The sequence below is a fragment of the Haliaeetus leucocephalus genome, unplaced genomic scaffold, assembly GCF_000737465.1.
Source record: "Haliaeetus leucocephalus isolate CR32 unplaced genomic scaffold, Haliaeetus_leucocephalus-4.0 Scaffold284, whole genome shotgun sequence".
Classification (NCBI taxonomy): Eukaryota; Metazoa; Chordata; class Aves; order Accipitriformes; family Accipitridae; genus Haliaeetus; species Haliaeetus leucocephalus.
The window spans coordinates 1,541,463-1,554,237 of record NW_010972720.1 but is presented as its reverse complement, the minus strand read 5'-3'; the positions used below and the strand labels follow the sequence as shown (position 1 = coordinate 1,554,237).

The window sequence follows — 12,775 nt, the reverse complement described above, 5'->3', positions numbered from 1 at the left end:
GATTTTGGAGATTTTTATAGTGTTATAGGAATTAATATTACAGGTAATATTTACTCCCAAAACACTTTCAGCCAGCAACAGAACCTAAGTTAGGGCAGGCAAGAAAGAGCAACAGAAGTTACAGTATTCCTTGTTTACTGGCATTAATTCTTTTCCTAATAACTGGGGAGTAGCTAAGCTTTCTAAAACATTAACACATTTAAAAGTATATCAACAATAGTCAGTATGATCTTCATTAAAAAATGCTACAGTATCACCATATTGAGTAAGCATAGCCTCAATAGCTGCTGTCTCAGTATAAGAAGCATTTTTACTTGTCAGACACCTCAAAACCCATTTACAGACTTCCCTGTAAGTTGTTTACTACTAGGAAATTGTTCGCCTGCAGAAAAATTGTTGTGCTACTTTACACTTCTTGTTTTGAAAACTTTCATCCATGGTCTAGATTTTATAAACATAGAATAGCCAGAACTGTAGTCACTTTACAATTTCACTTAAATTGCATTACAGATAGAGAGGCAGTTCATCAAAGGACATACTGCAACTAAACCAGCAGATATGAGAAGGTAAGATAGATGTGTGCAGCATTAATCTTTCTAACCCCTGAAATACAAAGTTAAAAATCTTACAAAAATGATTCCAATGCAGCACTCTACTAATATTCCTCTTGTTCACCCAGGGGCTTCTCACAACAGTAGGTCAGAAATCTGCTCCTGTAAGCTCCTGAGACAAAGGTTTTACCTAAAACATTAGCAAAGAGCACAGTTCTCTCTCTTGCTATCAATCTACTCGGAACAAGGCTCATATACACACTAGCAACTGATGTTTCAACAGAAACAACCAAAAAAGCCCCAAATACCAAAGAAAAGTCAAAGCTCTTAATGCTTGAAGTCCTAAGAGATGTACTGAAATTTGAAAGAAAAAACTATTTGCCAGTTGCATATCATTGTTATGGATGAATTTTACCTAAGCAATTGTTAAATTTCATTTAAGGAACTCAGAGCATTCATTTCTTGTGTTGCATTCAAGAAGTAATGATGGCAGAAGTCATTAAGTGATTGCAGTTTTCTTAATTTTACTATGTATAGATGATGTAAACTTTGATTAACTATTCTAAAGCAGTTTTTCACATTCCATTCAAAAGAGTCTCATTTCTCTGTATGGCTATTTTGTACTAGTACACGAAGCTGTCTAACTCAATAAAATTCCAGGATTAAAATCTAATGAGTTGCATCCAAAATGGTCAAAGTTAATAGGTTTTCTGCGTAAAAGCGAAGTCTAAGGAAAAGATGTTGAAACACTAAAATTTGCAGTATTTCAGAAAGAATATATTAAAAATGCTATATTAATAAGGGCCAATGAACAGTTCACAGTCTCTTCCCTTTGACATGAATTTCAGTATTCATGCAAAGTAATACAAAAGCAACTTATACAAGTTTATTCCAGCTAACAATCAGTGTTTCAAGGCAAGCAGTCCAGCAGGTATGGTCTCTTCACCTTTTGCTTGCCTTTAGTTTCTCTATGGACCACACTGCATCATAAATTTCAAGTTAAAACAAAACTGGTTGGGCCTTACCTCTGTCACTGAAGTCATCCACAAGAATGATTTCTGCTATCAGGCTGTCTGGAGTGCGGTTGATAATACTGTGTATTGTTCGCAAAAGTGAAGTCCAGCCTTCATTATGAAATGGGATAATTATGCTAGTATTTGGTAGCTTTTCCAAGTACACCTTGTGCTTACAGCTGGAGAGACAAGAAAATAATTGTATAAGCATACTGAAAAGTCTAAGTCAGCATATCCTGCTATCCATTTGGGCCATTCAACCATCATGGTTTCTGGCATAAAATCTAACAGTATAATCAAGCAGCACTTTCATGTGACAATAACTAGCTCATTTGAAATATTTATATTGCTTACAACATACAATAAATTTGAACAATTACAAAAGTTAAGTGGAATGAATAAAAAATTTAACTGGCTGGAATTAGATTGTTTTCCTTCATTAGAAACTTCTTCCTGCAAAATGACAGAGGACACATCTTCTATGACATTATTTCCAAAAACCAAATCCTCTTATCAGAAAGAACTGTGAAACATAATATGAAGCAAGAGAAAATCTGAAATGATCCTTCTTTTGTCCATAGCAGACAAAATTTGTAAAAACAGTCTACTATACTAAGAGACAAACTTCAGAAAACAATTCAGTATTATCTTGGGTGACATGTGCTTACAACATGCAAAACAACAACATCCACAAATAAAACTCCAACTTCACAACTAGATATCCAAAATGATTGCTGCTATTAAATACAGAGATAAAACAACACGTGATTCTGAAAATGCAGATTGATACAAGAAAGAAAATGTAAATAACCTTTCATTTTTGAAGGAAAGCACTGCACCTTCAGCACCTTAATTCAACAGCATCTATGTAACATCAGTGCTTAACCTTACAATTTTCAATATTGTGTTGTTTACATATTTCAGCAAAACCTCATTCTTTAAAAATAAATAATGGCCTTGCAATTCAGTGTCTCTTATAGCTGAAAATATTTCATGAATAATGTTTAGGTTACTGAAACTGATAGGATCTCCTCTTTCATGTTTTGTTGAAAAAGGGGGAAAAGGGACACATTCCTCTGTTGTTACCATGGCATGGCATTTTCAGCTCTGGGGACAAAGTAACTGAATGATTTCTCATTCCCCAAGAGAAAGTCGCACCCTGATAAAGGTATCCCTCCAAGCAGAAACATGTCAGTTTTGTGATAAACAAACAAAAGCAACAAAAAAAAAAGGAAAACAGTTTAGACCTGCAGCTTGTAGGTTTAAAAAAGCAGATATCTTTGCTGATTTTCAGAAAGAAAAATTATGCATATCAAATACTGCTGTAGGTTATAATGTTGATTTACATATATTTGCAGCTTAGTTTGCATTTCCACTTTATAAATGTCACTTAGAAATCAATATTTACCAATTTATTGTACAGCTACTACACTGAAGAAATGTTCCAAAGAAATAATAAAAACTCATAGCTACTACAGCTATATTTGCAAAAGATTAACTGTTATGTAGTTGTGAATAAACAATCAAATTTTTGGATGCTTTCCTAAAAAATAAGATTTAAATTTTTAACTCAGACATTTCTTCTTAAAACGTGGCAATAATTAATTTAATGATAAGCCATTTGCAAAAATAATACTTTTTGAAAATCTTAATAAGCAGTTTGCTGGTAGAACATATATGCACACTGGAAAAAGGATAGTTACTTTGCAAGAATGTGAACTTTTGAAGAAAACAGTGCACATTACCTAGTGACAGAAAAGTCTAAGTATATATTCTAACATTTTGCGAGGGAAAAAAAATCCACTGCAGCAATAGAGTTCAGTAAAAATTCTTTTTCTTATCTGTAGGAAGAAGTACAACAAAGGAAGCCCATTATTAATGTGTAGCTGTTTCAGCTGGCAAATTAAGAAAACCGCCCACCAAAACCACCGCCTACTGTTGCCAGCTGTTTGCTGACAGTGATGCTTCTTGGACTAGAACAAGTGCAACTACTATACATACATGTAATTCTTACGCTATTTTTGAAAGCAAGATTTTTTCCTTTAGCATTTTTAACTCCCAATAAGTATGATTTTAAAACCAGTAAGTTCTCCATCTCCATAAAACCCCAAGCCAACAAACAAAAACCAAAAATACCACACAAAACCAAGGAAAAGAACGCCACGTGTCAGACTACAACTTCTAAAGAGCAAGGGGAAAAAAACCAAAAACACACAAAACCACCCAAATACATCAGAATGTTGTTTCTTTTTAAAAATGTTGCCTCTCCTGTATAACAATATACCTTTTTGCAAGAGGGTATACTGAAATGTATATTTGCATGGTCAATAGTGTAACCTTAAGTGTATACAGATGGGGAAGGTAATTGCATTTGGATATTCTTATCGATGGTTTCAAAGTAATTGCATATTTTAAGTGATGAGAAGCAACACTGATGGACTTAGTTTAAAACAATTTCATTCTTCCTACAGAATAGATTCCTCTATGAGCCCTAAGAAAGCACCATGCTTAGAAGACAGAAGAGGAAAACATCTTACATTTTCTTAACATCTCCATCATTCCACTTTGACCTTTAATCCTCATTTATATGTACTTTTACTTTGATAGTCATTGCAAAGGTACCTGGCTATATGTGATTTCTAGTAAGAGCCACAAACCACCAAAATGCCCTTTTCCTACTTTTCTCAAAAAAAGCTGGTCAGATTCTCAAATTCATAGAAATGAAACCTTAAATTTTATCATCTTCCATTCTTAAGACAGTCTGTTAGGTTTCATAGTGGTGGCCTACCTGCCTTTCTTCAGCAAGTTAAACTCTGCTCATTTTCAGCCCCTTGCTCTCTGACATGAGACTCTAACTGTAACAGAAGATTACTATGTTTTAGAAGGCGTAGCACAGAAATTTGTTTTATTTGAAGTTCTATTCAGCATTATGTATAGCAGAGTATAGCTGGCTCTGTGCTGTGATGATAGGCTGCAGGACAAATCTGATGGATAGCTGTAACACTCAGGAAAGGCCCATGAATTGCAATAAAGATGCAGTTAGACATCCACTGCTGAGACATTGGATTTACCAAGAGAATAATCATATAAGCATACAGCATTTGTTCAAAGTCCATCAGTGTGGTTCTTTATATCCTGCGTTTTAGGAGTGATGCCAAATACCCTGGCTGCAACAAGGCTACTTGAAAGCACAGATATTGCTTCTTGTAAGCCTTTAGTAGTCTTTGAAATAATGATCAGTTTTTTGTGCCTAGAACAAAGAACTAGTGAAGTCCATAGTCATAAACTATTATTATATTTAAATTTATTAATGGTGCCTACAACATAGAATAAACCAGTCTAGATAGATGTATGATTTATGTATTAAACAGAAAAGATAACATTTTTATATGCAATAGTAACTGACATCAATCCATAAATCTTGACATACATAGATTTAGCTTATCTAATATTTCAACTCATCTGTGTTTTGCTGATGAGAATGATGTTTAAAACCAAGACGCATCAGCAAGTTATCATAAAAGCTACTAGAAAGATACCTTTACCATTAACTGCAAAATTTTTTGTATCAGCATCAAAGATTTTTAGAACTGTTCTTTGAACACTAGTTCATTCTGTAGTGTGCATTTGGAGAGGTGCTGACAAAGTCTCAGCATAGCTTCAAACTAACATTGTTTTATTATTTATGCTGGTTCCAAGGTTCTAACCTATGTCTTGGTAAATAACTATTGCATTTTTCAGTACTATGAAGTCATACTTTCAAGACTACATGCTTTTTGCTCTCACCAAAATAATCCTAACATGATAACAGTTTTTTAAGCATTCCCAAGCAAAATACAGACCCTGATTTCAATATGTCTAGTGTCTAAAATTAATTTGGTTAATATAATAGCTTAACTACCCTGGGGAATGAATGTTTTAAAAGTGAGATTCTTGATTCTCCAAAGAAATGAGAAATTATAATTTGAGAGTCTTTCATATTTCCTGAAGAATGCAATCTGACCAAAATTTATTAGAATAAAAAATAAAGCAAGGTTTACTGCAGAAAGGAAAAATGCTATGTATAAAAGATTACCATTACCATCCAATTTTAACAGTGTTTAAATGAGCACTAATATTCATTAGGTAAAACTTTTTGAATTATGGTATACATGTTAAATGAAACTGAACTGACTTCCTATAGAAATATTACAAATACTGCTGAGCAAAATAATTTTATTTTCCAAAGCCTCACAATTTCAGTGGAAAATTTTGCAAACTTGCATCGATTTAGAAATTGATAGTACTTGCACACATGAACTCCAATTGTCAGCCTCCGCCTGAAGACACTGCAACTTACTTGCATACTTTCAACAAATGTAGGCACTATGTGGACAGTGTTATTCAGGTAGTTCGAATAGCAGAACAAAGTGTCCAAAGAACACATTGTATTTTCATTAAAGCTTGGAATACTGGGAAATGCACAAAGGCCTGGAAATAAATCCTAAAATTGATATTCAAAAAAGGTTAGTAGATTTAAGACAGCCAGATAGGCGGTTCAGACAGTTTCAGTCAAGTAAAGGTTTGCTCCAACATCTAACTCAGCATAGAAAAGACTGTAACATAGTTGACGTCAATCAACATTACTTTCTGCTATCCTTTTCATTACCAAATCATAGTGCAACTGATAAAGGCAGATGTATTACTGTAGAGCTTTAGTATCACATCATATTCTGATTAAGGAATTAACACCACCACCACACCCCCCCTCCAAAAAAAACCCCCCAAACCCCAAAAAACAGTCGGGAATTAAAAAAAGGCTGCAACTACTAGGTCTTTCCAAATAGTTTTCAGTAATAGTGTATTATTTGTTATTTTTCGTTTGTTTCCATCAGGACCAGCTTTTGCCCTAGTGGTATTTTCATCTGGATTAACTTTAACAATAACTCAGAAGTTTGCAGTAACAAGATTGATTTGAATGGTAAGTGAAGATGAAAACAGGTCATTTGACTCGGATAACTTGATTCTGTATTGTGGGGGACTGAAAGAGTTAATGTCTCAAACATTGTGTTGGGGCAAGTTCTGCTTAACAAGGAACCCTGCACAGCAAGGAACCCAGGTGAAAAGCAGTCCATCAGCACCCACCAGCAACAGGAGGGGGAGGCCGTGCTGGACAGCGCACGGCTCCCTGTTCTGATGTGCTGAGCAGGACAGCTCACCATGCATGGCCAAAGATCACGTCTGCAGGGAAGGGGAAGCTACTCCCCAGATGACCCCCCGAGCCCATGGCCCAAAGACTACCTCATTAGCCTAATGAGTTCGAGTGCCCGCCCAAAGGAGGGGCAAAGATGATAAAAGGACACAAACTGAAGCCCCAGACATGCAAGCCCATCAGAACTGGACCCCTCGGATGACTGAACCAACGCTAGACCCAGGACCGGTGAAATCTTTCCCTCTTCCTTTTTCTCCTTCTGTCTTGTTCTCGCTTTCCTTTTCCATAATCCCTACACCTAATCCCTTTAAGACATAAAACCATTGACCAAGGCTGGGACTAGGAGCGGATCCAGCCTCCCCTAGGCCCTTCTCTGAGAAGGGGTCTATTAGGCAAGAGGGTCTGCTCTGAACCTCGTGACTCAAAAGGAGGGATCTCTTTATTCCCTGAATTGATGTATATGGTTACCATGGGTTACACGGTTTACTGAGATGGTTCCTGTGGCAGGTTGACCCTGGCTGGGCGCCAGGTGCCCACCAAAGCCATTCTATCACTCCCCCTCCTCAGCTAGACAGGGGGGAAAAAATATAACAAAAGGCTCGTGGGTCAAGATAAGGACAGTTTAATAAAGTGAAAGCAAAGGTCATGCACGAAAGCAAAGAAAACCAAATGATGTCATTCTCTACTTCCCATCAGCAGGCGATGTCTGGCCACTTCCTGGGAAGCAGGGCTTCAGTAGGCGTAGTGGTTGCTCCGGAAGACAAAATGCCCCCCTTCCGTCTCCCTTTACTTAGCTTTTATATCTGAGCTGACGTCATATGGTATGGAATATCTGTTTGGTTAGTTTAGGTCAGCTGTCCTGGTTATGTCCCCTCCCAAGATCTTGCCCTGCCCCAGCCTGCCATTGGGGGGGGGTGGGGGGTGGGGGGCAAAAATGTTGGAGAGTCAGCCTTGATGCTGTGCCAGCTCTGCTCAGCAGTAGCCAAAACACTGGTGTGTTATCAACACCTTTCTAGCTACTGATGCAGAGTACAACACTATAAGGGCTGCTATGGGGAGAATTAACTCCATCTCAGCCAGACCCAATACAGTTCCATACCAATTCCTGCTGTGAGAAGCCCCGCCACCTGCTGATACCTCCCAAGTTCAGTTTGCTTCTGCCATGAATAAAACGTTTAACTGATCATTTGGTGTCATTTCATCTTAATTTAGCCTGAGAGAATTCCGAATTCAATATGACTCCTTGGTCTGTCCAGTCCAGGTCGTGACATGTATATGTTGTAAAATGGCTCGTTTAAATGAAACGTTAGTATAAACATACACAAAGCATCAGAAGGAAAACCTCCCATGAAATTTGATATCTTTGCCTATGGGACCAAGGGCAGAAAACTAAATCAGTCTACCTGAAAATAGTACACCAAACTGATTTTTCGCTTCAGCTTTGATCACAATAATTTCCATGAAAGTGTTCTCAGTAATCAGTCCTGGCTATGTATGTATACTCAACATCATGCCCATACTGATAAGAGGATAAATATTTAAGGATGCTAAGAGCACATTATTTGACTAGTTTTCCACTGTTTTCATTATATTTTTTTCCCCACTTTCATCCTTACCTCCATACTTGTGTTTCCTCAGATAACCAAATAGCTCAGTAGAATTTTTCATGTTTAATGTTTGAGGTAGCATTCATTCACTTTGCTCAGAAACACATCAAGTTGTACTTGAGGTATAGGTCCCTGTAAGTTAAATTGCTAGAGTTAAGAAACCTCACACTACCTCTTCCTCAGCTTCCCTTGTTGTTACATGACTAATGCAGCCTCCTCATCAATGGCTGGTAAGTGACCATTTACAGAACTGAAGGCTTAATTGCTCAATGTTTGATGTTGTCTTCTCCAAACTATTCTGAGATCCCGATCAGTCATTTTAGCTAGGTATATGCCACGCCACATCATCAGCACCTGGTGCAGTGGGACAGCAGGCACCTGCACATCCTGTGGCACATCCTAACTGAACAGACCCAGATCTTCCCCAGAGGGCAGATTTGGGATTACTCCTAACTTTATAGACTGCCAGACTAGGGTAGTGAATTCAAGCAGTTTGCCTATTTCACAGCCAGGACTGGAACCCAGCAATGTATGGGAGTGTTACTCTTTTGTTCATACACCACACAGTCTCATCATACACATGTAATATGCCAACTCTTCTCTTAAGAGCTTCAAAAGACAGCAGCTTTCAGTGATTAGGACTATTCTGCTTATACTACTAATCTTCTTCTGTTAATCTCACAGAACCTCTACCCCATACTCACTTTCCTGGAGGCAGGGACTCCATCTTACTACTGACTTCCACAGTGACAACATTTTGATCTTGGTTATGGCTTCTAGCTACTATGTAATTGTAGGAGTATTTGTATCAGACATGCATGCTGTACTGATACACCTATTCTCCTTCCTCCTAATAAGCCTGAAGATATAACTAATACACAAGTTACTCCTAAGATGTCTCCTCCACCCCTAAATGCACACACAGTAACTGCTTGCACTCAGTCAGAAAAGATCATACAGAACAAGGGAACAACCTAGCTTACCATTACTCCATATGGCAAGTTAGCTATTAAACCAAAATAATTTGCTTCTGCAGTATAATCCTACTGCAATCTGGTACCATTATAAAGGCAAACTGGAAAATGGAAGTCCATTGTGTTCTCTAGGTGGACTTTTTTTAAATTTAAAGAAAGCATGTAGTTCAAATTTTTTGTATTTTTAAACCATGCACTTGCCCTAGACACTTAAAAATGCAGAACTTGTCAGAGTTCAGTCAAATAATAACTAGTCTTGTGGTTGTACTTTTCAAAATGAATAAATGGCTGCCATCAGAAGAGATTATTTTAAGACCTTGGAAAGCAAGGTCTTTTATTTCAGAAGTGCAGTATTCAAATGACTGAATCGACAAGTTAGGAGGCACTAAGGGGATGAATAAACAACTGTGCGTATCTAGGACTCATGGCAGGAATACTATTCAAGGAGGAGAAAACCCTGATGATTGAAACTAGAAAAGCGCTCCTACTCAGCATAAGCATTTTCTGCTTAAACTTAATAGAATACTACAGATTGACCTTAATAAAGTACTTAGAGATGCTTTCCTAAAGATGTGTCTTTTCTTGCATTTGAACATCACATATTCAAGTGCAGCACACCAGTACTTATTTGTGGAACAATGCTCAATAATAGGTTCAGTAGCTAGAGGTTAAGAGAAATACAATTTCTTAGCATAAATGTTAATAGATTTCTGCAAGCTTATTAAACTCTTAAAGCTCAGAATAATTTCTGTGTTAAGTTTGAAAATTGTTTACAAATGTCTTGGTAGAAATATCTAGGAAGACATAACTATGATGTCATCCTGCTAGGCAAATAGTTCACGCCTGTATTTTCTTACTGAAGTTATTATATTAGCATTCAGAACAAAGGGAGTTTAGAAGAGGAGAATGTGCAAGGGGCATTATGCATTTCCCTCGCACAAATCCTCAGAATTATTAGATAACATTAGCAATGTGGACTTAGCCAGAAAAATATTTTATAGACACAAACACTTGTGTATATATGTATGAAAAAATTGGCACCAAATGATGAATTTGTTGATGAATCAGATACAATGACATTTTCAAGATTATTATAATGAATCAAAAGTTAAGAACCTTAAATTACACTTTCAAATACTGCTATCCTTGATCAACCTTGTCTTTCTTTCCATGATATTTCAGAACTTAATAGTTGATATTTCTTATCAAAGAATAATACTACATCATTAAATTTGTGCCTTAGAGACTTTCAGATGAGATTTTTAAAAACAGAGGACCTATCTACCAGAGCATGAGCTGTTTCCAAATTAATTTTCTAAGCAGTAAGTACCTCTTCACTATCTCTGGACAAAAAAAATCTCCTTCCTCTCTCCCTTCCATATTAGATATATTACTAAGCACTAATCATATGTATGATTCAAGTATGTTGTTTTTCAAAACAGTAATAAACTTGGAAAGCTGCACAATACTGTTTGTTATACGCACCTACCACAGAGTAACCAGAAAATGGCTACTATGAAATTAAAGTTCTTTACAAAAAGGTAGAATTTATTTGTAAATAATTTGTATAGTGAAAAATGTTAAATATACATAACTGACAAAGTGGAACTTTGTACCAGCTTTGTATTTGACATGCTGTTCCTACAGTTTTGTTATCACACTGGGCATTTGGCTCCAGAAGTTCAAGGCTTATTCATAAAAACAATACACTGTCACACTCTTTAACTTACTTTAAAACACTTAATATTGATTTAGTTAGTCTTTTGAGATACAGAATTCTGCTGGATTGAAACAAGAGTCAAAACCAGTTTCTGAATAAAACAATTTTAGAGTCAGGTTCAAAGTTGCAGGGAGACTTTTAGAAGATTAAAAGAACAGTAAGAGGTTCCTCTATTCCTGAAATACTAACCTGCCTGAGGAAGAAAAAAAAAATTCTCACAGAAACACCTGGAAGCTATTTGCAGCAGGCACTAATAAAATACAACTTGAAAAGAGGACCACTCATAAAAAGACAGGGAGTGAAAAGGAGTTACAATTATACTTCCTTGTTATTCACTACTGAGAGTCCTAAGACTATTATGATTTCATTTTGCAGGTTAGCCTACTCTACTGGGCAGAAATAAAGAAATAGCATCCTTTTACTTCAAGGTATAGGGATAATTCTGTTTAATTCCCCAATGAGTTTATATGTAGGAAAAAAAAAAAATCCTGAAACATCATATTAGCTTAAGAAAAGATGCAGAACTGCAAGATTCTCCATCTTCACAGCTTCTCTGTTAACAGAAACATGCAGAAATCTACTACCTCTGCAGAAGAGCACATGAAAGAAAATGGGCTTTTAAAATGATGAGAAAGGAGAGCAGGACTGGCACCATATCAGCCACTTTACAGCAAAAGCCGATTCATAAAAGCAGCAATTTGTTTGACCCTGTGGATATAACAACAATATTTTATGCACACTAAGGGATGCCAATAGCAACGCCTTGGTCAGTTACCAGGCTCTGTGCCTTCAAGACACATCAACAACCTTGTAAACCTCCCTTTCAGATAGATAATAGCATAGGAGAAGTTAAGTGTCTTGCAGACATCCCTTTGCTGCATTTAGGAAGCAAGGTAGCAGCCTACTACAGCAGATACTGGATCATAAAAGTAGCCCACCTCCAATTTTCTGCTTTTACAGGAAGCGCCAGTGAAAGTTAGAGCAAAACAGAGATTTTCAACCTTTTTTTTTCCCCCGCACTGGCTTGTCAGCACATGCTCTCTTAGCTGAGCTGCTTTTTCAGATCTGACCTTTTCTTTCCGTTTATTAAAGGAACTAAAGCACTCACTGGGCTCCCAGCTACTGACAAGCCCTCTATAAGCTACCAGAACAAAACATTTTTCCAGTGAAGATTTACATAGTAATTGTCTTAGCATGTCAAAATATTCAATTTACGGCAACAAGCTTCAGTCACACTGTGTTTCTGTTCCAATCTAGCCTTGTCAAACGAGGCTGATAAAGTAGTGATAACTAGTAATTTCTGCTGCCATTTCACAAGGCTGTAAAATTAGCTTGGGTGCGAGCTGATGCAGGGCAAAGTAACCTTTATTTTCACAGTGGCTCATAGCTGGGAAGCAAGCAGGCATTACTGGGTACAGGCCTCAATAAATGTCACAACATTTGCCCTACCAGAACAAACAAACCTTCTCCAAAACATTATTGCTATTTTCATTTAAAAAAAAAAGATTACATTGTACAGTAGAAATAGTTTGCATTATTGCTGTTAAATGCAGTAACAAACAATATGTCTTGGAAACTAAACAGGCAAAGCCCTGTGATCTTTACATAGGCTTCCCTCAGTACGGACTTCATCATAGCTGATACAGCCGAATTAGGTGCTTGTTACTTTATGTCATATTGCATCATTTTGGTCCGTCCTGGACAGTCTCTCCAGCAGCA

General features: G+C 36.9%; 1 protein-coding gene across 1 annotated transcript in view; it reads right to left on the bottom strand.

Annotated features, from left to right (window-relative positions):
- GALNTL6 (polypeptide N-acetylgalactosaminyltransferase-like 6) overlaps positions 1 to 12,775 on the bottom strand; it is a 501,615-nt gene that overhangs the window by 279,045 nt on the left and 209,795 nt on the right. Inside the window, exon 4 of the mRNA XM_010569957.1 lies at positions 1,577 to 1,743. Coding sequence (XP_010568259.1) covers positions 1,577 to 1,743 — 167 coding nt within the window. The remainder of the gene's footprint in view (positions 1 to 1,576; positions 1,744 to 12,775) is intronic.